The sequence below is a fragment of the Cebidichthys violaceus genome, unplaced genomic scaffold, assembly GCF_023349555.1.
Source record: "Cebidichthys violaceus isolate CVI_PGR_0920_01 unplaced genomic scaffold, fCebVio1.0.p SCAF_14, whole genome shotgun sequence".
In the NCBI taxonomy this organism is placed as follows: Eukaryota; Metazoa; Chordata; class Actinopteri; order Perciformes; family Stichaeidae; genus Cebidichthys; species Cebidichthys violaceus.
In genome coordinates, this window is record NW_027176307.1 from 14,288,599 (window position 1) to 14,315,958 (window position 27,360).

The 27,360-nt window shown below is 45.3% G+C and overlaps 1 protein-coding gene across 3 annotated transcripts; it reads left to right on the plus strand.

The window, feature by feature from the left end:
- ankrd6b (ankyrin repeat domain 6b) lies at window positions 1-26,084 on the plus strand. 3 transcript variants are annotated; one of them, XM_068709033.1, is made up of 16 exons: window positions 1-131; window positions 13,333-13,610; window positions 16,912-17,010; window positions 19,085-19,183; window positions 19,999-20,097; window positions 20,308-20,406; window positions 21,008-21,106; window positions 21,639-21,737; window positions 21,855-21,932; window positions 22,063-22,167; window positions 22,341-22,448; window positions 22,583-22,741; window positions 22,843-22,995; window positions 23,189-23,302; window positions 23,598-23,880; window positions 24,295-26,084. In XM_068709033.1, exons 2-16 carry the CDS (start codon window positions 13,485-13,487, stop codon window positions 24,867-24,869), a joined length of 2,295 nt encoding a protein of 764 aa, XP_068565134.1. In that variant the 5' UTR covers window positions 1-131; window positions 13,333-13,484; the 3' UTR covers window positions 24,870-26,084. The 3 variants fall into 3 exon arrangements, with proteins under 3 accessions (XP_068565134.1, XP_068565136.1, XP_068565135.1); XM_068709035.1 differs by having other exon boundaries at window positions 23,601-23,880; XM_068709034.1 differs by having other exon boundaries at window positions 13,336-13,610.
- The last annotated feature ends 1,276 nt before the right edge of the window (window positions 26,085-27,360 follow it).

Genomic DNA, 27,360 nt, shown 5'->3' on the forward strand with positions numbered 1-27,360 from the left:
CGAGGGAGGCGGCAGGAGCGACGACAGAAGCGACCGTGTGTTTTCACTTTGTAGTTTCCTCTCACTCAACGTGAACCTCACGAGGCAGTCGGGACCAGCCAACGACGCTCGAGCGACACTTTCTCTCCCAGGTGAGTCTCTTTGATTTAACGCAGTTTATTTTGTCGTGTTTTAGGTTTACTCTGCTTGTTTCTGTGCTGCGTACGTTACACTGGACGTGACTCTGCCGACTTGAATTACGTGCCTCGAGCGAAATCACTGCCGTATTTTTAATTTATTGATTTGAATTTAAAAAAGGAGCATGTACAGTTTAAAACATACATGTCACCATTTCATGCGCCGTAACTGATTATAACTTTCAAGCTAATTAGCGTCTGTAGTCCCAGGTCAAAACAAGGAAAGCACGATAACAAACGGTACAAAGGTAGAGACATAACACAAAGATACACAAAAAGAACACACAATACACACAATACAAAGCTACACACAATAGCACTTCAGATAAAACAAGTTCTAAAGACCATACGGGTCATGGTCAGTGAGTACAGAGCTGAGCAGCTTTTAACAGACTTTTTAAGTTGCTTTTGAAAGTGCTGATAGAGCTGCAGCTCCTCACATCATCAGGCAGGGTGTTATTATCATATATAGACCATGTCAGACCAGTTCAGACCAGGTCAGTCCACGTCAGACCACATCAGACCAGTTCAGACCACGTCAGACCATGTCAGACCACATTAGACCAGGTCAGACCACATCAGACCAGTTCAGACCACGTCAGACCAGGTCAGACCACATTAGACCAGGTCAGACCACATCAGACCAGGTCAGACTACATTAGACCACATCAGCTGCTCACATCATCAGGCAGGGTGTTATTATCATATATAGACCACGTCAGACCACATTAGACCACATTAGACCAGTTCAGACCACATCAGACCAGTTCAGACCACATCAGACCAGTTCTGACCACATTTGACCACGTCAGACTACATTATTTATTTGACTTTATTGATTTCTAATGGGGGTTATGTCTCTAGAAACCCCTTTAATCCCCAGTGGGTTTGTCACTGGTGACATACAAATGGGACAGAGAGAGGAGGAAGAAGAAGAAGAGGAGGTGGAAGGAGGAGGAGGAGGAGGAAGAGGAGGAATGTTTGTGTGTGTGTGTGTATAATTCAAATTAGATTGTTAACGCGTTTCCGCCAAAGCATATAAATGAAGTGTTTCTCTCCTCTCAGACGTCTCTGAAGGAACGTTCTGTGCCGTTCACTATTGAATGACCTCCACGATGTCCCCTCCCTGTTCTCATTATAATAATACACTGATGCTACTGTAATATTCCTACAAAACGCATCACTATTTCAAGGGCTTTGGTCTGATCTCAGATGGGTTCAGTGTTCAGTGTGTATCTAAGGTGTCTGGAAACGAGAATAAATTAAGCAGCTACAAATGAATCAGCTCACAGCATGTTATCTGATGCAAATTAGGCCGCAGCCCCCCGAAAAAAATACCACGGAAATGTGAAATAAAGTAGGCTGAAGCTTGAGGCTTAACCTAAATATTTAATTCTATAAGGGTTCAAATTGAGGGTGTTTAACAGTTATGAGCTTCTTAGGAAAGGCTGGCCAGTAATGTGTTATAATGACAATACATCAAGTTCTCCCCAGAAGGGAGGAAGAAGTGGATTCTGTGAGCCGGTGGTGACGGAGGCCTCATTTATTTGAATGGGGTTTGTTTACGAGGCGTCCGCGTCTTCAGGTGGAGTCTACGTCATGCAGCTCGGAGGGTTCTCTTTGTAGTTTTATCGGTGACCTCCTCCACTACAGAGTGACCGAGTGAGATGATGCAAAGAGTCTTTTCCCTGATTCCCAGTCATTCCACGTTTCTGTGCGGTAAAAGGCTTTTTCACTCCCTCCAGGAAATAGGAGGGAACCCTAACCTCCTATTTCTAACCCTAACCACACAGTGGTTCTTTTGTCACTGATTGTCTCTTTATTGCTCCTCAGTCGACATCAACGTCATACGAGACGATGTGCAAAATACGCTCGCGTTCCTATCGCACACAAACTGTAGACACACGAGTGTAAAAATGCACAAAGTGTGTGTGTGTGTGTGTGTGTGTGTGTGTGCGCACACACGTATATATATATATATATATATATATGTGTATATATATATATATATATATATATATACATACAGTAAAGTGCAAACAAGAAACATGGTAAAAACAAAACAAGATCAAAATAAATATTATAAATAAGTAATACAACAGTAAAGAATATTAAAAAAGTAAAAAAATCCACAATAACTACAATATTATATATACAGACAGAATAATTGTAGTATTGTACAGTGTATTTATTCATATATATATTATATTATATTTAGTGTTGAGCAGAGCTGGTTGTCATGAATAGTAACAATAGCAATTAAATCTATGGTTTACAATTCCCCAAATTTGTTTCCAAAAACAACCTAAATTAAAGATGGAAGTGGAGGCGTAGTCATGCCGCGTGTGAAGCCGATGAATCCATCCACACAGTTGTGAGTGTGTGATGTGTGTACACCCGTCTGTCCGTCTGCTCACGTCCCCTGGGGGGGGGGGGGGGGGGGGACTGATTAGCGCGGCGCAGTGCTGACGAGGTCAGAGCTCACCAGGTGTGTAATGGACACATAATGAGCCTTAATGCGTGTTACAGGCTCTCTAGACGCTGTGTGAGAGGCAGTTATTAGATTCTGTCAGATGGTGAGATGGAGCCTAATGGGAGCTTTTGTTGTCATGTGCAAGTGAAGATGCTGAGATGTGCTACTTCCTGTGATGCTTTCATTACCATATATCCAGATCTGTGATATGAATGCTGCATTTTTAAGGAGATAAACATCACTTGGCAATCAGATTTACACATTAGAAGTAGAAGTCCAGTGTAGGTGTGAGGCAGTGAAGAGAAAGACAAGGAGCTTGAATCTTTAGTCCTTTCAGCCTGTACTTTTGTGTGTTTTTTTGGGGGGGGGGGGGGGGGGGGTTGCTGAATGCCCTGCCTGACAGCTGACACTCGGCTCTCTCTCCAGCTGGAGAGGAGGCGCCAATGGGCGTCTTCACCTCCTCCCTAATTTGCGCATGTTTTTTGGCGCAACAAGTTCTCGTCCCGGCCCGCCGCGTACTGCCGCTGGATTTGGACCCTTTTTTGCCGTGAACTTGTAAATAAATCAGCACAATATGCCGAATGCAGTCATTGACGTTATTACCCGTGTTATTGTCGTTAATCGGTCCTTTTGAGTGTTGTATTACGGACAGCATGATTTGCCAAATCCACAAAAATGAAAGCCAACTAATTAGACTGAAACAAAGTGGGAGGGGACCCGTGTGAGTTCGCTCCCTTAACGACCACATGTGGCGTTGTGTTGTTGTTGTGGTAATGCGTTTTGCTCAGCCCGCGGGCGGTGACCTCAATGTGAATGTACCACTAAAAGGAGCACAAGGGGCCTTTTCTCGCTCAGCGCTCCTGGACAATGAAGCAGGGCCCAGGAGGCGATTACGGCTCCCAGACTGGCAAGGGTCTTCAGAGTAGGAGGCATTTTTTTTTTTTTTTGGGAAGGTCTTCTTCTTCTTCTTCTTCTTCTTTGTTGTGCAGCTGCATCCGTTTAATCATGTCGCACTGCAAAACACATGCTTATTCAACCAAGAGGTTGTTGATCATAGCACTGTCTGAAACCTAATGGTTTGTAGTTACTTATGTCTGAATGTATAGAGCATGACGTCCCAGACCAAAAGCACTGAGTAGAGGCAGAGTGTTTGACATGTGACTTTGTATTCTTCCAGTAGTGGAACTTTCCGATTCTGTACTAAAATAGAAATAGTCCCGTTTCAACATAGGTTTGAGTCGGCTGCAAAGACGGTACCGAAGCTTCTGTTGGTCTCAGCAACACTTTTCTGCAGATGGAGAAAACTCACTACAGGAATCCCCGGGAAAAAAAACAAACCCCCAGGGTCACTTGTGAAACTTGGATCTCTTTTGTGTTTATGCTGTGCAGGAGCGCCGATGAGATGTTCCCCTTGTAGACAAAGAACGCCTAAACAAACGTTGTCCTGCTCACACAGTCTCCAAGGCCGATTTTTACAGCATTTACTCGTCCTTTGACGGTGTGTGTGAAAGAACGAGGACACTACTTTGTGACCAAATCTGTACGTTTTATATGCATTTCTTATATTAAAATGTTGAGGTGTTTTTGGTTATATTTAACCCTATTTTTTCACTACTTATGTATTCTTCTACGCTGTTATTTCTACTTCTGTTTAAATACATTGAGAGAATGAAATTCCTTGTATGTTCACACATATTTTAGATCATTCTGAGTCTATTAATATTCTATTAGCTCTGGTTTTTCAAGGTAATTTAAATCCCCTTGTGCCGTACAGCGGAGTTGCACTAAAAGGCACGATGCGTTGTTATTTTTAGTCCCATGTTTAGGTTGACCTCGGTACTATTTATGAAGGTAGCCGTCACATCTGGATCAGCTGTCACATGGATGACAGAAGGTTTGTTTCCAGCAGTGACCTGAGGATTAACAGTTAGTCAGCCTCCCAGTTCTCTGCACAGACGTTTGGCAGTGATTAAACAGATGATATAGAGATGATATGGATAACAGTTAACGACCAGAGACGTCCCGTTTTGAATTATGCCGCGATTTCTACACGTTTGTCAATTTAAAAGATGATACTGAACGTCAAGGAAGTCGCAGTTTCAACTACATCTATTGTCTTGCACAATGTACGTCACCAACATATACGACGCGTCGGGTAACTTAGCCGTGTTCCGTGTTCATTATCTTCCTCCTAGTGCTCTGATTGGCTAGTACTAGCAAGTACTACTGTGCTGTGATTTGCGGATTATCTGGCGATAGCGATGCGTTTTTTCCTACGCTGAGACAAGAGTCTCTGGATGTGGATTACGTCATTGCGTTTCTCTCATTGAGGAGCTAGCTAGTTAGCTGGCTAGTTAGCCAGCTAGCTTGGAAGTGATGGCAGTGATGGCAGTGTGCTTGTGTGGATGAAGCGTCAAGTTGTTTCATTTGTCTCATTTAGCAGCTTTTGTTCCTCTTCCGTTCTGCACCGGTTCCAGAAATTGAGTCGACTAATTTAGCGACTGGCTAGTTAGTTAGCTAACTTGCTAATTCCACTTCCTTCCTTACTTTTTTTTTTTGTTTGGCATGAAACACACAGGCATTGTAGCTTCAGCCAGAGACGTCTCTTACGCTTCTTGTGACTTTTCTCTTACATTAACAAACACAATATATGCAATTAATGGCACATATTCCAATGGGATTAAATAGTTATTTGACTACCGTACATATTAATGTCCCATGTGGTCCATCAGAAGGGACGGGATTTTCGTCCCGTGTTCTGCGGTACTTATGTCCCATTTTGTCCACCGTGAATGCTTCAATCTCCCTGTGCTGCACCGAGCTAGCGCTGAAACGGATCTTGGGATTAGCGAGGAGTGGGTCAAAGTATTGTTTTAATCTGGTTTTCGCTCTCTGGCCCTGACTGGTGCAGCAAAGACAGATGGCTGAGTTTTGAGTGAAATCCTGACGGTAGAAGGAGGGGCTGAGGGGGGAACCTTCCATTCTGACCACTTGCTTTTCACACACACACACACACACACACACACACACACACACACACACACACACACACACACACTAAATAGTCATGCCACTGATCCCTCACATCTACAGTATGAGGGGGGGAAAAGCCCTGCTGCTGGGAAAATAGCTGCACTGTTAAGAGCAGTCGAGTCACTGAGCTGTTGGTCCTTCTGCAGTCAGATTCAGCAGGTTTGTTTTATCTCACGCTGTTGGTGAAGCTTAGACTTATTAGACTATTTATGAAGCTAGCTAGACTGGCTTTCAGTAAGAGACAGACCGCGTGAAAACAGAGGTTTTCGTCACGTAACTTTCGTAGTTAATGTCGACACTTCTGTGGTTATTTTAACCCAAAACGACAATCTTTTCCTAAACCTAATTTAAGTAGTTTTATTTGCCTAAACGACGGAGGTTTATTTTGAAAAGCCCGTACACACGTAACGAGCGGAGATTTAACCGATATCGTACAAACTGTTGTATGAGGATATGTTGAACCTTTACAGCACTAGCTTGCTGCGTTTACCGTTAGCATATCAGTTTTCCTACGAAAGTCCAAGCAATACGTGATAATTACCGCTCAGTATTTTCAAAATAAACTCCCGTCCGCTCAGTATTTTCAAAATAAACTCCCGTCTTCACAGGAGACAACTTTATCTAGGTTTAGGCAAAACAAAACTGCTTAGTGAGGTTTCGGAAAAGATCGTCGTTTGGGTTAAAATTAAAATTATCTTTCATAGGTATAGCTATGAATGCTTGAACCTGGCTAGTCTTGGCGGAGGCAGGTTGTACATGAATCGACGTCTCGTAAAGGCGTCTCCACACGTCACTGCTGATGTGTTTTGTGTATCGTCCTCGTGTTTACGCACAGAAAAGAGGTCTATGAGATGTGAGGTGAGCTGAAAATAGAGTGAATCTGTGTGTGTTTAGAAGCTCACGCAGAGCACCGTGGGACCGTAGCATAACACAGGCGTACTTTAATGGGGCTGTGAGTGCTCATACGAACAGAAGGAAGAGATGACCCACATAATGGAGAATGTACTGCAGGCTACTGTGTGTTCATGCTCTGCTTCAGCAGACTCAGTTTTTAATGTTTGCATCCTCACAGTGCAGTGGGTGTTAATTCTGCATCAGGCTGGATCTGTAGGATGTGACCTCCTTGCAGAGTGTTGGTATGTAATGAGACGCCCTCAGGGAATTTTTACATTTTCTAAGCATGAACTGTGTGAAGAGCGCTTTATTTTTCAAGATCGGTGAAAAACATATGATGTAATGCGAGAAGCTCGGGCTTGTTCCTGAGAGGGGAAAGTAGTTACAAGTCTAAAAGCTTAAGTTGAGCATTATTACTTCACATTAGAAGTATAAGTCACCAGCTACGAAATCACCCGTTGGTTTGTGGACTGCAGTTTTAAAGCCTCATTTTGTCCGTCGACATTTTGGCTTTTTGTGACAAGAAGTGACACGAGAGGGTGGAGCTTAATAAACGTTGAATAAGGCATTTTTAGACGGGTTACAATTAACTTTAATGAATATAAAACACACCGTGAAAGGGTCAAAGTTCCAAGACGAAAACACGGACAACTCTCGGACCGCCATGGTAACGACCTGTCGATCACCGTCTAGCCCCGCCCCTAAAGCATCCCCTGCCTTATTGTCTGTTTGACGCTAAATGGACATCATGCTGTATTGAAGAAGACTTGAAACTAGAGATTGAGACCATAAACTCATGTTTACAATGTTTACTGAGGGAATAAATCAAGAGAGAAGTAGAGTCGTTTTAGACTAGACTTCTATACAACCAGAGGAGTCGCCCCCTGGTGGACACTAGAGAAAATGCAGCTTTAAGACATGAAGCATCGGCTTCTGCAGCAATCAAAACAAAATGACGGAGTAGACTGGACATAAGGAACACACTTCGACCGTCTCGTTGCAGAGAAACAAGCTCAGGGCTCCCGCTGATTCATTTGTTTCCACGCCGATCGTATCATTTTATTTCGTTGTGTTTATCCGCCACCTTGAAGGCCGGTCCGTGAAAATATTGTCGCTCCGTGGCGCATAAAAAGGTTGTGGACCGCTGGGTTAAAGGACGTTGGTGCACGTTTTTTTACGGTGTTTTTAGGAGTCAGTGACTGAGGTCCCATCACTTCCTCGTCGGTCGAATCTGAAATCCTTCCACCCACTAAAACCTAAATAAAACCTTCTGAATGTGCTGCTGTTGGATGTGTTGACAGGCGGGCACTAGCTAGCAGATACATTCCTGGCATGCTTTGGGTATCGACTGCTTCCCAGGGTCTTCAAGGATGCACAGTTGTCCTCTCACTTATCAGTCACGGTGGCCGTGTTGACGGCTGCAGAGTGACGCCGACTTCAGTGCGTCAAGAAGAGAACGCATCACATCATCAGCTAAACAGCGGTTTGAAAGGTGTGATTCAGGGCAAAGCATTGGTTCCCTCGACAAAAAGCCGCGGGTTGATTTACTGCGAGGGTTAGCTGACATTGATTTATTGTATATTTTTGATAGAAATAAAAAGTCCCGGCTATGCACACCAGTCAGCCCCTAAAGTATCCTCAATAAAATGGGAGGAGCACCAACACTTTGTGGAACATTTGGACCGTATTTTGTCGTAAAGTGAGGACTTTTCCTGTACGGCAAGGGAGTATCACTGCCACTTCGGGTGCGTTCACTCACAGCTTTACATCCAAATTAAGTGGTTTTACATCATCTGAAAGAGCTGAATCGGTGAGTATGATGTTATCATAACCGATGGAAATGATGGTGAAAAGTTACAAGTTAAATCAGACGCTTCCTTTTACTTGAATACGTGCCTTTCCCTCGTTCTCCACTTAACTTGTGTCCGGTTGGGAGACATGTTGGCTGTCTGGCGTTGTGATTGTGGATGAGTCAGGAAAAGGTCGGAGCCGGTATGTCACTGTGAGGTTATCAAGCGGGCGCCTCCCATCACAGCTGTTTCTCTTGAATGAAGCCCATCACACCTCCAGCAGGCTGGACCGCAAGATTCAACACGTCAGCCGTCAGGGAAGTTGAACCCGGGCATGAGGCGCTATTACCTGCAATAAGATAATGTTTAAACAGATGAAAAGGCTTATTTGGAACACTTTATGCATCATGGGATGTTAATGAGCATGATGTGAGTTTACTATGTCCCGTCTTACCCGTAGATTATATATATATGAGAAGTGGAAATAGTTATTGTGACGTCACTCATTGGTTTGTTGACGGGTTTTGAAGCCTTGGTTTTGACATTTTGGCCGTCGCCATCTTGGTTATTTTGCAACCAGGAGTGACACGAGAGGGCGGAGCCAAGTACAACCGACCGCTGAATCATGAACTAAACGGCTAACGTCAACGGAGGTTGCATTGAGTTACATTATGATGCCTTCAAGTTCTATTTAGATAAAATGAGTACTGGGCAAAGATTAGTTATAAAGTTATCATGATGGCGTTCCTCCTCTTAAACCGGTGTCTTTACACTCGGCTAAAGATGGTTTATTTGAGGAAACAAGGAAAACAAATTGGCACAGATTGCATCATTTTACTCAAAAAGACCAAAAGGGAGTCCATGAACATAAGTTATGTATCTGTTCCTAGTTTAACGTTGTGTTGTAGCACTTAACGGGTGTTTTATAAGTAGTATTAAAGTACAAACGGGCCCATTTGACCTCGTCTCAGGTAATCCGTGCTGCAGTATGAAACAAATACAACACGGCTCCACCGCGGATATATCTTCCCCGTCTTTTGCCATTTTATTTCTGACGTACATCAGAAAAATAAATCCCTCCACCTCCACCGATCGGCTCTAACAACGCGGACAGTAAGCGGCGTGTTTAATAAGTATTCTCCAGGGCCTCCTCCTCCTCCTCCTCCTCCCTGAGCCATGTGAAAAGCGAAGGTTTGGCATTTTGTTGTTGTTGAACAGGAGTCCTGAGCTCCCCAAAAAAGAAAAAGTTTGCACAAAAGCCCCGTTGCCTAGCTGCATGCGAGGAGCCTCGCCACGACTGCCAGGCCGGCTTTGTGTGCTTCGAGGTCTCCGACTGAACAGGATCTTCTGGAGAATCTACTGGAATGCAGTCAGGGAGAGACCTCCTCCCCCCCCGTCCTCCTCGCTTAATCTTATTCAGTTTTTGAGCTGGCAGCAGGGAGCCATTCACATGTTGCCATAGTGCCTCAGAACCCTTCTCCAGCTCAAGTGAATTGACCTCCGATTGGGAGGTTTTCTGCAGCGCTCCACTCTGTGTGGCCTGATTTCAAATTTTGGGAATGTTTCAAGGACCGCAGAATCCATCCATGAATCCTTTAGACGTGTGGAAATGTCTCGACTCCTAAGATGCATCGCAGTGGGGAAACTGAATAGAATATCTTACAGTAAACAACAGTTAACCTCAATTAGTTCATCTATTCAAACCTCATAGAAAAAGGGACGCAGCTGTAGAAAATTCGCATTTTTACGAGTTTCCTTTTAAGCAAAGTGTTAAGCGGGATTTTGAGTTTCCTCCACCGGTATTCAGTGTGTTCATGCGTGGGGCTTTTATTGTGAAAGGTAAGAACAAAAGGAGTGGGTCTGCGCTGCCTTTTTGTGAAGGTTGAAGGTCGTAATAAAGTTTGTCGTCTCGGTTGGGACTATGAAGCCTCTGTGTAGTGTACATTCAGAATGTGAATATTTGAATACACTTTGAATATGTTCATTGGTTGATGCCTTTAGTTCCACAAATACATTCTCGACATGTCCTATTGTCGTTCTCACGAGAAGAATACATGTTTGTAAAATATATATCGACTTGGAAACGCCCCCAGGCCTTTAAAACGTGGGGCACTTGTGTGCTTTAAAGCTGAAGCTCTCCTCCGGTCTGTGTGTCATGGTTGGGTTGTGATGAAGGTCTAACGTCTCGGCACTAATCCGTTTCTCTCTCTCTGGATTTAGCCAGGTATGCCTGCGGCGCCGACTCTCGTCTCGTCGGCGTCGTCCGTCCCGTGTCGCTGCGTCTCTGGTAATGAAACGCACCGTCATTACACTGGACTGTCATCACAGATTACACTCCAGGGAGCGGATGGGATGTTCCTCTTCCTCTTCCTCTTCCTCGGCTTTTAAAGTGTCGTTAGAGATGCAGACTCCCTCGTTCGCTCAGACGCAGGGGAGATGAAGCACGCTCCCTCCTGAGGTGTGCTGTGCTGACATAAACGAGTATCTACCATAGAGATGCACTAATTTTCTTGACAGGTTTTGATTTACGTTTTTTTTTTGTTTTTTTGTTTTTTCTGACGTTCCGATTTAACGTCAAGGAGCTGTAATTCACAGCGAGCCTGCAGGCTAGCTTGTTATTCACCGTCCCGAAAAAGAGTTTAAAATCGTCAAACAATTCTAAACGTCAGCTGTTTACAATGTTTATATATATATTTAAATACTTACAATGTAGCAATGTTGTGATAAATAGAACTTAAGTAGAATTACACTTTTCTTTTTTAAAAATACACAAAAGCATCTTTTTGTTCCAGGTAGAAAAAGTCAGTGTCTTTTGTTCCGTCCACTCGTTTCTGCTCCTGTGTGTTTAAAGACCGTGATAGATCATAACGTCTCTTTTTACCTGAATACAAAGTTTATAAAAGGACAACAGCCTGTAATAAATGCAGTTATAGTTGGGAGTTCCAGCAGCACAAACAACATGTAATAGAGGCTCTTTAATCACAGAGCCGTCCTGTCACAACATGTCCACAGCGTCTGTCTTCACCGCCATTATTACCTGCTGCTTTTATGACTCCGGATTGATAACGGTAGAAGAATTTGACATGAAAGGAGCCGACTTGCCTCCGCTGAAATATTTATGATGCTCCACAGTTGACGGACTTTTCCATCTGCCTGCGTATAACTGTCACCCGTCAGTGTCTTTATGGATTCATATATTGAGACGTAATTAGAGACGGCACGCATTGGAACGAGTACCGCTATAAACACAGTGTGTGTGTGTGTGTGTGTGTGTGTGTGTGTGTGTGTGTGTCCCAGGACCGGCAGGAAATACAAAGACATAATAATGAACAAATTGTAAAGAAATCAGCCGCCATTCGAGAGTCAAGCTGTGTTATTTGAATAAACTGACCATAGTGGGAAGCTTTCTTGCACGATAACATATTAAAACTTTAATAAAGTAACATGTTAACGGCTTTTCCCCTGGATCAAAGTCTCTAAACCTAGCCAGCAGCTAAACATACGTTGCTTTAAGTTATTGAATTATTAAATTATAAAAGAGAACATTATGATGATGATGATGATTGTGCTCACTTTGAGCTTTTGCAGCAACTTCTGGGTTGATGCCATTTGTTGAACAGATTCGGTGCAAAAATGGAACCATTTCTTACCTCAAATTAACTGATTGAATATTCAGAACCATCCCTCCAAAACACCACATTAAGACTCCAAGAGCTTAAGGAACGCCAGAGAAAGTTCCGCGCTGTGATTTGGTGTCAAATACGTTTGACGTTTGGGGATTTCTGCAAGAATTGCACATTTTTATGGGAAAGCCGTACATCCCCCCCGAATGCCCTCGGAGTTTACTAAGTGGTCGTAAAGTTTCACAAGGCTGCGATTATCCGACGGGTCACAACGGGTCATTTTATTACAGTCGCATCAAGTTTAACATAAATATAGAAATGGTCTCCCCACAATGAAAGCAATGGAGCTCATTGGATCCACCAGAGTCTCCTATACCCTGCTTATGCAACTCCAAGGCTGCTCAGTGGAGAAACACAGCGATGCATTCCAGAGCAGGACGACTCGATGTGTTTTAATGGTGATGAGAAATCAGACGAGGCACAGGCCTCTATTAGTCCCTGCGGTTACACACCGAAACCACAGAAGTGTGTAACCGGAGAACTCATCAAACCACAGAAGTGTGTAACCGGAGAACTCATCAAACCACAGAAGTGTGTCTGTGCTGTCAGCGGTGGTTACACACTGTTTTATTGTGTCTCACATTAAGTGTGTGAAAGGCTTGAGTTGTTTTTAATATACACCAGTGTTAATATGATTTAAGTAAAAGCAAAAAAAAAAGAAGCAAAAAAAAAAAAAAAGGGGGGGGATTAAAAAGGAGATGCGTTTCTATTTTCAGGGTTAAATTATGGAACATAAATAATTATAATATTATAATATAATATAAATAATCTAACATAAATGTAAAAATGTGTAAAGAATGGTTTATAAAGCTGTTTTGGGGGTTACACTACAAGTGTAGCTTAAATTGATACAAATGTAAGATATGTATATATACATATATATATATGTATGTATGTATGTATATATATATATATATATATATATGTGTGTGTGTGTATATACACATTATGCTTCTGCCTGTGCCTTTTCAGTCATAAAATATACTGATTGTATAGAAGCTACACTATTTAATTGTTTGTGATGGCTGATTAAAATACTACTACCACTACTACTACCACTACTACTACTACTACTACTACTACTACTACTACTACTACTACTACTACAGCAGCACTCAGTGTCTGGCTGAATACAGCCCCTCTCTTTGGCCCTGGTTTTGGGATTATTTCTGGTCACACGGTCCCTGGAGGACTGTACATGTGTTGAACAACCTGGACAGTGGGGACGTCGGCCCCGTTTTCCTGTTTGTTTTCACTCCATGTGTTTCCTGTTCTCTTCCCAGCAGCGGAGAGGAGGAGGATGAGGGGCAGGAATCCTGGCAGTTTGTGGAGTTTTTAAGCGAACAGAAGAAGCAGCAGCAGCAGCACTGGCAGCCTCTGCAGCAGCTCCGTGTCCGTCCGACGCCTCTGTCTGCAGCTTCACTCGCCCTGCTTCATGAGCCAGCGGGATGCGGCTGAGGTCCTCGCACTCTCCGAGCGCCTCCTCGTAGCTTCGCACAAGGGGCAAGCCGACAATGTGGTCCAGCTCATCAACAAGGGCGCCAAAGTAGCCGTCACCAAGGTGAGCGAGCGGCCGGCGGTCAGACGGGGTGATGCCGAGGGATACTTTTTGTACGTTTACCAAGAATAAAGAGTCTCGGTCGGTTGATCACTCCTGCAGTTCTCTTGCTTTTGTCTGACCAACAGACCAAAGACTGCTAGACTGATTTGTCGCTATCGTGGCTGTGAAAAAATCTAAATAATTGCAGTTTGATTTCGGTTAATTTACAAATTGATGCTCTCATTTGGTCCTTTTTCAAGGTATCTTCCAAAACTACAGTCGCTAATCAACTTCTTGTCCATCTGTACTCAACAGATGGACAAGAATAGATAATTTTTTTTCATATTCAATTTTAATTGTGTAGCCCAATACAACAAATCCCAGATTTTACATCCTCTGTCCTGGAAGCCCTCTCATCGGAAGAGGGAAAAACTGCCCCATAAACACAGAGATGGCATCAATAGATATGTGTTCAGTCTTTGTGAGATGAATCATTTTTTTGATAACATATCCAGCATCACTGGTTTTCCCCACGGGCTCATCTGCATCTCTTGAGTCCAATAGAAGCAGGAAAGGCTTAGAGCTGCTGACATGTGAACACCACCCCATCGTGTTCAAACTAATGAAAATGATTTCAGCAGCTTCACACTCGGTGTCAGAGGGTTTTGGGTGTGATCCGTTGTGCCGGTGTCACACGGAGGATGAAGACGTCTCTCAATTACACCGTGGGTCTTAGAGGGGAGGACGTATGACGAGATAGGATCATTTTTCTCATGCTTCAATACGCTCAGTCGCCCCCTGGTGGCCGTTACAAAGAGCGCAGGTTTAGGTCACTTCCACGTTGTCTTCGCTCGCCTCCTGCACCGGGGCGGCTGTGAGGCGAGCCGGAGGAAACTCTCATTTGCTCGACAGACCAACGGACGCCAAAAGATCGGCCAGTGATCCGGGGCGTTTCGCGATCGTCCGCCTCCGACAGCGTCTCCACTTCCCTCTATGCAGCCATGGTAGTGAAGAACACAGATGTGGGACGGTTTCACAGCTGAGCTGTTAAAGGCCAGATGGATCACACTGACACAGCTGTCAGTCCAGGAGACACACAGACAGAGAGACAGACAGACAGACAGACAGAGACACAGAGACACAGAGACACACAGACAGACAGACAGACAGACAGAGACAGAGACACAGACAGACAGACAGACAGAGACACAGACAGAGAGACAGAGACGCAGAGACAGACAGACAGACAGACAGACAGACAGACAGACAGACAGACAGACAGACAGACAGTGTTCAGCCTGTATCTGTGTAACAGAAAGCTCCTCCAGTACTGAAGACATGAAGGTTATCAAGCCACATGTAGGTGAAGCTTGTAGATCTTCATCATCTTCATCCATCGTCTATTCGCCTCCACAGACGCAGTAACAGCAGGTCTGTTGTGCTGCAGCTTTCCTATATTTAGGGAATAATTGTAAAGGTTTCACACACACACACACACACACACACACACACACACACACACATATGACATCATTGGTTCTTTGGTATTTTGATTCTCTATGTGAGACACCTGAAATGAAAAGACAGCTACAACAACATGACGTGTGCCGCCGCTCGCTCCGATGATTTACTTTCGACCGGCTGTATTTTGGCGTTTTGGCAGGTTGCCATCATGAAAACTTAATCCCGGATAAAGGGGGCAGAGTTTCATACGAAAACATTCCTCTGCTCAGGAAGCGGGCTGTAGGAATAGTTTTCAGAAGGCTAATGCGATGAATGGATTGAGAAAGAAGGGTGAGGAGGTGAGGGTTTAGAGTCCTGGTAGTTACTCGGTTCACAATCTGGACAGGGTTTTGTCTCCCATCACTTACATTAGAACCTCTTTGGGAGGGGATCCCTTAACATTTTTAACATGTCAGTATTACTTTAAGACAGATAGACTTTAAAAGTTGTGAAGCTCCTTTAACTCTTTCCATCTCTAAAGCCTGACCTGCTGTTACCGTTGACCAGTGAAAGAGTAGAATAGTGAAAGGTTTAGGGATAGTTTGCAGTTCATTTCCTTGATTAATCGATTAATGGTTTTTAATATAAAATGGTGGAAAAATGCCAGAAATTCAGTTAATAATACAAAACAGAGAGAAACAGAAAATCCTGGAGCGATGTTTTGCATTTATACTTGAAAAACAACTTGAAACAATTATTAATTTATCAAAGTTTGTGAAGGTCCACTGACACAGACCCCGTACAGTTGAGGAGTGATTGCTCTTTGCAGATCAGTGTGCTTCTCTAGGATTTGGATGAATTTAAACAACCTGTGTTGTTCTCAGTCGTGATGATGAAGAGCTGTGAGGTTATTACAGCTCTGATTTACTCCCTCGTTACCATCACACAAGATGAAAGACGAGCTGTATTGATCCCCAGCAGCAGCAAAAACTGACAGATGAAGTCAAATACATAAACAACTAGAGGAATGTATTTGGAGACGACGAACTACGAGGTAAAGTCGACGCCCCTCTGCAAGAGCCGACCCACAGAGTCCCTCGGTCGGCGTGGAGACAACAGAGGCGGCCCGCTGGCCTCGGGTCTGCTGGTTTTTTACCTGAGCTCGGCCGGTGGCTCCTCTCCAAGTGTAACTCAATCCGAGGGCCGCGTAAACACAGAGCAGACCAGAGCCGCACCCAGACAAAGAGCGCTGAGATAACACCGGCGGCTGTGCTGCGGTTAGCGCTGATCGTGTGGGAACGGTAATTAAAGCGTGTTTACTCTGTATAACGACAGATTAACAGAGATCACCTGGCTCTGCTGTTCTGAAGTTTTGAACCGGCATGCAGACATCCTGCTCCCTCATTCTTCTGGATACACTTCATTATTTTGGTTGTAATGTTCAGTATGTGCTCGGAGCTTTTGTCCTAATCCTCCTCATGTTTATATAATTATCATGTATGTGTGTGTGTAAGAAGGAAGTTCCTGTTGTCCTCTCACACTTCCTGGTTGTGTACGTAGCATCACCGTCCCGCTGATCCTCCGCTCCGCTGACATGGACAGATGTGCAGATTGCGCACGCTTCTCTTAAACCGCGGATTAAGTGTTTGTTTGTTTTCGCTGGACTCATTACCGAGATGGATTGTACTCCGAAGCAGATTGTCTTCAGCCGGATTGTAAAGCTGTGCGTTATTTACCCGACTTTGGTCTGCTCCTGCTCGGGAGTCAAGTGTGCTTATGTTGTGTGACCCCTGTTGTTGTGTTCACTGGGCTTTGTGTGCGTGTGTGTGTGTGTGTGTGTGTGTGTGTGTGTGTGTGTGTGTGTGTGTTGTGTCCACAGTATGGCAGGAGCCCCCTGCACTTGGCCGCCTACAGAGGCCACATTGAGGTGGTGCGTGTCCTGCTCAGAGCTGGCTGCGACCTGGACATCCAAGACGACGTGAGTAGACCCACCCGCCTGTCAGCAGCGTCGGCCGCGTTTCCGTTATGTAGATTGCTTCTCTTTTTTTTTTCTGGAATTTAATATTTTAGACCATTTCTTTACGCTTGTAGTCTAATGACGTCCAGTGGCCTTGAATGGGACCCTCTGGACTGTCCACTCGTGGGGTTGCCCTCGGGATGCAGGTCCCCCTTTCCTGCAGATAGTGAAAAGCCAGATGCGTGGCGTTGCCAAACTCACTCTCTGTGGTCAGTGAGCTCCGCAACAGGCTGCAGTGCGTCCTCCAGGGCTGGAGGGAGCAGGAGGTGCAGACAGGAGGAGGAGGAGGAGGAGGAGGAGGAGGAGGAGGAGGAGGAGAGAAGACAGTGGAGGAGGGCTGGGAAAGAGCCTGGAGGATCAGGGACAGTGAAGGAGGTTAGCCAAAAACTGCTCCCACTGAGTCAGCGGAACCAACCCCCCCCCCCCCCAATTTTTCCTTCCCTGTACAAACTCCACTCCTCCTCCACCTCTGCTGCTGCTGCTGCTGCTGCTGGGCTCACTTCTTATCTATCCCTGGAATGACCCTCCTCTTCCTCTTCCTCCTCCTCCTCCTCCTCCATCTCTCATGGAAGCCATTGCTCTTTCTTCCAGCGCTCTCATGTCAAACCTGTTCACTCACCACTAATCTGCTCTTGTGTGCTGAATTGAATGGGGGCTGAGCATATATGTGTGTGTGTATATATACACACACACACACACACACACACACACGTACGTGAGCTTAATCTTTCCTGGGACCACATTACCATCACTACTGCTGGAGTCGGTAATAACTCTGCTGAGCGTAGTGAAGAGGAGCTTATCAACTGTCCACATACAAAGGGATGGATGGGTTTTTTGGGGAATTTTGGATTATTTTGAATGTCTGGTGAATGGTACGGTTAGTACCGATGTTTATGGGATGAAGTAACTCATCATTTATTATTTCATATTCTCTAGTTTCTACTGTCATCCATGATACATGATGTATAGACTTCATAAGCTTCTAACCTGCATGCATAAAGGTATTAAAGGTAATAATCAAAGGAGTTTACGAAAACAAAATTCCCAAAAATCAATCTATCTCTTTTTAAAGGAATAGTTCAACATATTTTTGGAAAGAGAAACCCTCTTTGCGGTCTTTCCAAGAGTGAGATTAGAGGAATCAGAATGAAGCTCACGTTGGTTAAATACGGACCCGGTTAGCTTAGCTTAGCATAAAGACCGGAAGCAGGGGGAAACGGCGCAGCCAGACGCACCTCACAGGGCGACATTTAGTCCATTTTAATCGAACTCTGTTGGGGCGGATGTGAACGTGGCGTCGCACTGTGGTGCCGACCAAAACAAGTTTTGGTACCAAACCTGGCAACTTCATTTTGACGTCCAGACTGTTGCGATGACGTGCGAACAAAGTCCGTTTACCCAGGTGTTGTTTGCCAAGAAGAGCCAGCGCATGACTTCCTGCTAATTAGCATTTTCACACTTAAAAAAAACACAATACGTGTGAATCAGCGAGCTTCAAAGGTGCATTGGTTGGGGTGTTTGTACTTGCAAATGATTTCTCACTGCTTTCAGTCTTTATGCTAAACTAAGCTAACCAGGTCCGGCTTCAGCTCTGCACCTCTCACACACACAGACACACAGACACACAGACACACACACACACACACACACACACACACACACACACACACACACACACACAGACATGAGATTAAGTGGATTAAACATGGATAGAAACTTGAGCTCAACTCACTCTCAGAAAAAGCAAACAAATGAGTGTATTTCCCAAAAATGTTGCATTCCTTTATTCATCTGTTGAGACTTCATGAGTCTGTGAATTAGGACGTGTACAGCAGCTACTGATCTGTGGAAGAGTTCACAGGTTTATATATAATGTTCTTCATGTAGCACCTTTCAAGTGTTTTACAAATGATTGACGAGACGAAAACAAGACCAACCCGCCACTGAGTGTTTCTTGCCACCGTATCGTTAGTCAGTGGTGTGTGTGTGTGTGTGTGTGTGTGTGTGTGTGTGTGTGTGTGTCTGTTGGCAGGGGGAGCAGACAGCATTACAGCGGGCCGCCATGGTGGGAAACAGCGACGTCATCAACGCTCTCATCCAGGAAGGGTGTGCACTGGACAGACAGGACAAGGTGAGGATCAAAAGACACACACACACACACACACACACACACACAGAGGCACACGGGGGTATTCAAAGCCAGAATAATGACTGCATTAAAGCATCTGATAATCGTAGAGAAACCAGTGGGTCTGTAATCTGCTTAGCCTCGTTCCTCATGAAGAGTAGAGGAGAGCGTTTAGTTCACGGTGGAAAGAGGAATAAAAACTAAACTCTCTCTTCATGCTGAACTATCGTGCATTAATAAAAGTGTATTGAAGTAGAAACTTAACTTTAGATCAGATTGATTATTAGCCGCTCGACAGAGGCCGGTGGGATTTGTTTAGAGTGCATTTTGATCTTTTCTGCAGCACAAATGAATAAGTGCATATGTTTACAATAATGCATCATAAAACAAGGTTGTGATCTATCAAACTTACATCTCTAACCCTAACCAACAAGGCCTACGAGGTAAAATGACTGTTTTTGTCAAAGGAGTCTTGTGGCTTTGAAGAGAAGGTAAAGCAGAACAAATATTCCAAATAAATGTATTCTGTAAGATGGTGTTGTAGCTATAGCAGTACATCTCTTTGCTTTGTTGCTGGTATTCTAAACTCCGTCTACTGTAAGTAATTCAAGTACCTCATTCAACCCCGCTTTAAAACATCCAGACTCTCCCTTTTAATGGTAAAATAATCCGGACATGCACGCTTTGATTAAGCCCTTTTCCACACAAATCCTTCACAGTCGGCTCATTTAGGAGGATCGCCCTGAAATGCAAACACATTTCACAAAGTGCATGGAAAACATTGTGTCAGTGTCCTGAAAGCCTTTCTGTCTCGTCAGGACGGTAACACCGCTCTCCACGAGGCGTCCTGGCACGGGTTCAGCCAGTCGGTCAAAGCGCTGGTGAAGGCCGGAGCCAACGCTCACGCCAAAAACAAGGTGACCGTTGCTGCGAAGCTTCCTCACCTTTCCACCCGGCTCTGAACTGTGCAGAACTCCTTAATTAAGCAGTGGTTCAGGGCCTTCTGTTGACTCATGACCTGCATTGCACTCGTGTGATTTCTTTTGTTTTAGCGTCACCAGCTTCATCACCCCTGTTACTTGCCAAAATAAGACCGTTTTAAATGCTGACCTTGTGTTTTTTTGCAGGCAGGAAACACAGCGCTCCACCTTGCTTGTCAGAACGGTCACGCTCAGAGCTCCAAGGTTCTGCTGCTGGGAGGCTCCAGGCCCGACAACAAGAACCACGTAGGTCTCCATCTCTGGAACCCACGTTGTGCTTCCAATACCACCCAAGTGTAATGCGCCCTCTAGCGGCCCGGATGGGAAACTGCAGTGTAGTGACTTAATATGCGATGACGTTTCCTATTAAATAAATAATAGTGGTGCCTACGTAATGATAAGAGGACGACAAGAACAGTGAAATACAGGCCAATACTGTTGAGTAAAGGATAATCATATTTCATTCATTTGTGTTTGAATGTTGCGTAAACTAGACCAAAAGCGAAAGATTAACACCGCAAACCAGTCAGAATGTTTTTTTTTTGTGTGTTTACAAAGAGAACTGCTTTGAAAATAGCCAATAAAATCATCTAATGTTAAACGTATTTGTATAAAGCGGTAGCATCACTGCTCTGTCAACATATCAAGAGCCTCAGACCAACATCAGCGTTCTAGCTTAAGAAGAAAACATTGTTTTTCATTCAATGCTCAGTTTTTTATGATTTTGGGGCTATTTTTGCGTCCGTAACAAAGAACTGAAATCAGTTAAATTAAATTAATAAATTAAAATCAATTCATCATTTTGAAATAGAATTTCTTGTATACTAGCTAAATGTGTGTTTTCCAGGCGGGGGACACCTGTCTGCACGTGGCGGCTCGCTACAACCACGTGGCTGTGATCCGCATCCTGCTGGGAGCCTTTTGCTCCGTGTCGGAGAAAAACCTGGTGAGTTCAGATTGATTCCACTGTGATGAAACGCATCAATTCTGCTGTTAATTGTGACAATTCTTCCTCATTTCATGGGTGAAAATGGCTCAAAATACCGTCTGCTCTTTTAAATCAGCCCTAAATCGTGCAAGTCCCTCCCCTTCCACTTGACCACAATGGGACCTTTTATTGTGGAACAAATTTGTATGGCAGTCAATAGCGAGAGACGTAAGAATTATTTGATCCCGTTTGAATTGTGCCATCATTTACATTTATGATGTTTGTCAATTTAAAAGTCAATTTTGCGCGTCAAGAAAGTCTCATTTTGGCGTAAAACTGCGACTTTTTCCAGCCTCCGGAGCTCAGGGGGAGGAGCAAACGTTGTAGTAAATAAGTTTGTAAATACATAGTTATGATAGTATGCATATTTATGGTAACACTTCATTCGTATTATCTCTTGTGGTGTGTGTGTGTGTGTGTGTGTGTGTGTGTGTATGTGTATGTGTGTGTGTGTGTGTGTGTGTGTGTGTGTGTGTGTGTGTGTGTGCAGGCTGGCGACACGCCGCTGCACGTGGCCGCTGCTCTGAATCACAAGAAGACGGTGCGTCTGCTGCTGGAGGCCGGGGCAGACGGCCACGTCTGCAACAAGGTGAGTTCCTGCAGCCTCGGCCCACGTCGTTGCTGCTCAGTAACGACTGCTCAGTGTGCTCACATTTCTGTCGTGTTACCAATCTGCTCTCTCTCTCTCTCTCTCCGTGTTGTGCAGGCGGGTCAGACGGCTCTGGTCCAGGCCAGAGAACACAACAACCCAGACGTGGCTCTTCTGCTGACCAAAGCTCCTCAGGTAACGCCGGTAACTCCCAGTCTCACCAGCACAGGCAGCTGTGAAACAGTCCTCATACATACTATTTCATTGCATAAATAAGTAGTCGGTCATTTTTGTTTCCCGTGTGTGTGTGTGTGTGTGTGTGAAGGTGCAGAGTTTTGTGCGTGGCAGGAGTGCGAGGAAGAGGAGGGAGAAGCTGAAGGCGGAGGGCAGAGCTCAGTCTGTGCCCAGAGATGAGGCGCTGCACTGTAAGGTAAAAGCTGGACCATTGTGTCAAAAGTTTAGCTTAAATAAGGGACAGGAAAGGGGTGTGTCTAGTTAGTGGATGTGAAGTTTCATGAGGTTGTGTTAATCCACGACAGGTCATTTTGAATCTCAAGTTTCAGAGACCGTTGATTGCTGTTAATATTATTATGTTCCCTGCAGGACAGCGCTGCTGATGACACCCAGAGCAGTGACCGAGCCGCCTGCAAGCAAGCTGAGGTCACCGAGTCCAACGCCAAGATGGGAAAGAACAGGAAGCAGAAAGAGAAAGTAGGTCCCTGAAGTCACCTCGGTTAGAAAACTACACACTTGAATCCGCAGTGATGTAAGACAGAGGAGAAGACGAAACGAGTAGCGCTCGTTGAGGCGGAGTGATTAACCTCGGGTGCTTGCTGGTGTTTCAGCCGGCTTTGTCCGACCCGCTCCGCCGCAGAGAGACCAGGCCCGGCGAAGGCTTCCACAAGAGGAAATGCAAACCGCGAGGAGCCAACGTCCCTCCGCACAACTATAAGGCCTATCAGCTCTACACGCTGTACCGCGGCAAGGACGGCAAGGTCATGCAGGTGAGCGCTGGAGCCGTCGGTTGGAGTGTGTGCGTCCGTGCGTCTGTCCACGGCTGGTCTCTGCTGGACGTTTGGTTCACGTTTGCGGTGCCTGTTTTCAGGCTCCTCTGAGCGGCTGCCGCTGTGAGCCTCTCCTCAGTAAACTGGAGAACCAGCTGGAGGCCACCAAAGAGGAGATGAAGACTGAAATCCACACGGTCCAAGACCTGATGAACAGCAAGATGGGCCAGCTGGACCGCAAGAACAAACACCAGGTACCGCGCACATGCTACATGCTACATGCTAATGTCCGGGCCCCACGAGAACTTCTGTGTAACAACTAACAGAGGAGGGAGACTCCCAATAAACTCTATTTAGGAACTGCAGATACATGTAGTGCAGCCATTCAACCACAAAGTATCTGTCATGTGCACTCGAGATGTGTTTGTTTCTTTTTTCCCCGTTCAGATCCGAGCTCTCGATAAGATGACGGTGGAGCGAGTGTCCGCCGAGAGGGCCGAGTGTCTGCAGAGGATCGAGCAGCGGGCCCTGCAGGAGCGGCTGGAGGCCGAGAAGAGACAGGTAACGTCGACAGCCAATCACAGGCTCTGCAGCTGACCAAGTCATCGGCGAGGTCGTCGCACGGCACGACGCGTTTGTATACCTCTGTGTTCAGGTCGCACGCTTTTACTTGAACGTCGTGTCTGAGACCTCTAGCTGTTTTCTATGACACCAAAATGAATGAATGAATGAAAAATAAACATGTGCTGTGTTTACGTGAACCCAGATGGACTCTTGTGTGTGTGTGTGTGTGTGTGTGTGTGTGTGTGTGTGTGTGTGTGTGTGTGTGTGTGTGTGTGTGTGTGGGCCCTTTAAGCAGGCGTCCCTGGTCAGTGAGCTGAAGAGCTGGTGTCTGTCCAAGCTGCACAGCATGGACCTTCGTTTCACAGGAGACCCCGGCGGCACCGAGCTGCGGCGCTCCTCCTCTGCGGCCGAGGGCCTGAACGAGGCCGACGGAGCCGACGGAGCCGGCTTCGCCGTGCCGGTTTCCTCCGGCCGGGGAGGCGGCTCCCAGTGCCTGGAGCTCCACGACAGTCCCGGTGCGGCGGAGCGCGGCTCAGCCAACCACTACTTTGTGGTTCATGTGGAGAGCTCTCCAGGTAACGCCTCCGCAAACACCTCACCCAACCAGTTTCATCACACAAATCTTCATTCATACAACCTGTTTGCACCTGAAATGAACTTGTTCAAACACCCTTTAACAACATCTAATTCTGCTAAACTGATTTGCACTGCCACAGGTTTGTTCTTGTAAAAAACAAACCGGTGCATTAATCTGAACCCTCATCTTCAGGGTGATTTGTTGCTGCGGTGATACCGCTGTATCCGGCAGGAATAACGACACCGTTTTATCGTAGCCTGAAGCTGTGAAAAAACGGTCGTAATCGTCAGATTCACATCTTCCAGACGGTCCTTGAACACATCATGTGTGACGAACTCTGTGACAGAAAAAGCATTCTAACAGTAAAGAGTATTTTCTGTGTAACTATAGATCTCTTCTGAACATTTAACAGACGGTGATAAGGCTCACGATGCAGAGGTCTCCTCTCCTGCAGCAGCAGCCAAGAGCCCGCTGCCGTCTGTCCAGGTAGTCCGGCCCAAGGAGCGTCCCGCTGGGATCTGCGCTGACACCCAGAGGAAGAACCAGGACCTGCAGGACACGGACGCGGAGCACGGGGCGAGGGGGGGCAGGACTTACAGATCCAGCAGCCTGTCTCCGGCCACGGAGCGCCGCTGCAGCGGCAGAACTGAAGCCGGGCTCAGAGGGAAGCACCACAAGAAGCACTCCCAGGCCAGGACTAAGTCCAGAGGGGCCGCAGGGGTCCGGACTCTGGAGGTCTTCGGAGACCAGCCCAGCGAACCCTCTTTTGCTCAGGAGAGGGACAACATGCACGCTCAGGAGGTGACCCAGTACTTTTTCGAGGCGGTGTCGGCGCAGATGGAGCGCTGGTACGAGAGGAAGGTGCAGGAGGCTCGCTGGCAGGCCGACCGCAGGGCTCAGGCCGACCGAGCCGCTCTGATGGAGCGGATCACGTACCTGGAGGACGAGCTGCGCACGCTCAGGACTAACAGACACGACGACTGCTGACACACACACACACACACACACACACACTGCCAGGCTCTGCACAGTGGTGTCATCACATCGTAGTGGTTGACGGAGGGAATTACAGTAACATAAGCTTTTTGTTGATCCCTGCATGTTGTGACCGTCTCTTTGACGCCGACGTTGAAGACGAACTCTGCCGTGTTGCATGAAGAAAGCTCAGAGTTGTTGTTTGATGGAGGGACTGTCCACTCATACGTGTTGGTTACTTCTACAGATATGGATATGAACAATGCACTCTGTATGATTATGCCAGAAGACATATTTTGTATTAAAAAAAAGATCATTCTGAATCTGTTCTTTAGTTCCTCTTTAATACATGCAGTAGTATAATATACGGCACCAACAACAGTCCGGCAGATGGGCTCAGCTGTCCTCAAAGGTTAACGAGGTTTCAGAGACCGGAGGGAGACGAGGACATGGAGGTGGACCTGAACACCACTACTGTCCTCCACACAGCCGTCACATGACTGATGTTTGAACGGAGAAACTCAGAGTGAAGAAACACCAGTTCTGTGTATTTATCTGGTATTTTAACCCGTATTTTATTTGATGCAAATTGTGTAAAATGGAACCAGGGGAAATGCACACGATGACTTTATTTTTCTTTTTTCGACATACCGTATTTTTCGGACTATAAGGCGCACTTAAAATCCTTTAATTTTCTCAAAAATTGACAGTGCGCCTTATAATCCAGCGCGCCTTATGTATGGTCACTTGTTGTGCTTATTGATCGATTTTATGTGGTACAATGCGCTCAAAAATCTGCCGAAATGTGTAAGTACGACTTTGGGAAGCAACGAAGCCGCTCCGCTCAATGGATATTCGGAGCATTACGGTACGCTGTGTCACTACCTGATCGGCCCCGTAACAGGAATGTAATGTCTAAACTAAAAGTCAAAATCGATCAATAAGCACAACAAGTAACCATCGGTCGCAACCGTCGTCCGAGCTTTCACCAAAGCTGGAATCATCACTGAACAGCCGAGTACCGATAACGGCAACGAGACTGACTCGGAAAATGACGAGAGGGATTCGGGCATTCTTGATGCCGAAATCGCGCAGCTGTTTCACTCAGACACTGAAGATGAAGAATTCGATGGATTTGTGGAAGAGGAATGAATCGATAAGTGAGTGTATTTTTCTGTACCGATATTTGTTGTTACAACTGAGTTGAATAAAGTTTGATTTACCGGACTGTGTTGTTTTGCTTAATGCGCCTTATAATCCGGTGCGGTTTATGTGTGAACATAGACACGTTAATTCACAGTGCGCCTTATAATCCGGTGCGCCTTATAGTCCGAAAAATACGGTACGAAACTGACTTTTTTTTTAACTGCTATTCTATGGCAGATACATCTTCAGTGCAAAAGATGTACAACGTTGAATGAACGTTTGTTCACAGGTGTAGGTGGATCCAAAGAGAACCAACATCTTCTGAGCACTTTGCTTCAGCAGCTTAACGCCTCGAAAGTATCGGACGACAGACACGCCGTCGACCGGAAGTGAGACGATGCGCTGAGCGTAACTCGTCATCACGTCAACGCGTCAGGTTTCAGGTTGGCTTTGATGTCTGAATGGCTTTGATGCGGAAAATCTACTGGTAGCCTCAACTAAAGAGAGTTACTGACTAACACGGATCTCAGAGGAAGTGTCCAACCCCCCACGGAAGAGACGGAAGCCGCAGAAATATAACATCATAACGAGGTAAGAAAATCTAGTATCTACACAGGGTGAAGGATAATCTCACCGAGGTACTCTAGGAACGCTCAAAACGGCTGGATCCAACAGCTGATCGACGTTCGTTGGATTCAACAGCTGATTGACGTTCGTTGGACTCAACAGCTGATCGACGTTCGTTGGATTGAACAGCTGATCGACAAAAAAATTATAATGTTGAATGTTGTATTTATCGTATGTATTTATCCATATGTCTTGTGCAAAGTAAGAAATTTTCTTCAAGCTCTCAACACTCAGGTAGTACCAAAGATGGAATCACTGGACGTCGTGGATACCGGAGGACCCTCTCTACCCAAATGAGTCACAGTATCTATAATCACACAGTCGTAAATATTTTGTATAGAATAGGAAACAAAAAAACAAAAAAAAAACAGAAAGGGAAATGTATCCTTTTTTTGTGAACCGAGCCAGTAGAAGAATCATTACAGGTAAGCTAGCATTTTTTAAGACTTACAACCTTAGATGATAGTTTGAGTTGTTGAATTAATTAATTGGATATTTAAGATTTACAAATCTTATTTAAAAAACTAAATTATACTTTTTAGTTCTGGGAACTAAGCATTATCGGGTTTGTGATCCGTGGTTTCTGGAGAGCCTAAACACAATAGGAGTAATGTACACCTGAGACTAATAGTCTAAAAAGCATTATCGGGTTTGTGATTCGTGGTTTCTGGAGAGCCTAAACACAATAGGAGTAATGTACACCTGAGACTAATAGTCTAAAAAGCATTAT

Bases quoted from the DNA above. Each gene is read 5' to 3' on its own strand.
- ankrd6b (XM_068709033.1), top strand. From the start codon at position 13,485: ATGAGCCAGCGGGATGCGGCTGAGGTCCTCGCACTCTCCGAGCGCCTC. The intron at 21,738-21,854 runs GTGAGTTCCTGC...CGTGTTGTGCAG, and splicing joins ACGGCCACGTCTGCAACAAG to GCGGGTCAGACGGCTCTGGT. The intron at 22,449-22,582 runs GTAGGTCCCTGA...CTGGTGTTTCAG, and splicing joins ACAGGAAGCAGAAAGAGAAA to CCGGCTTTGTCCGACCCGCT.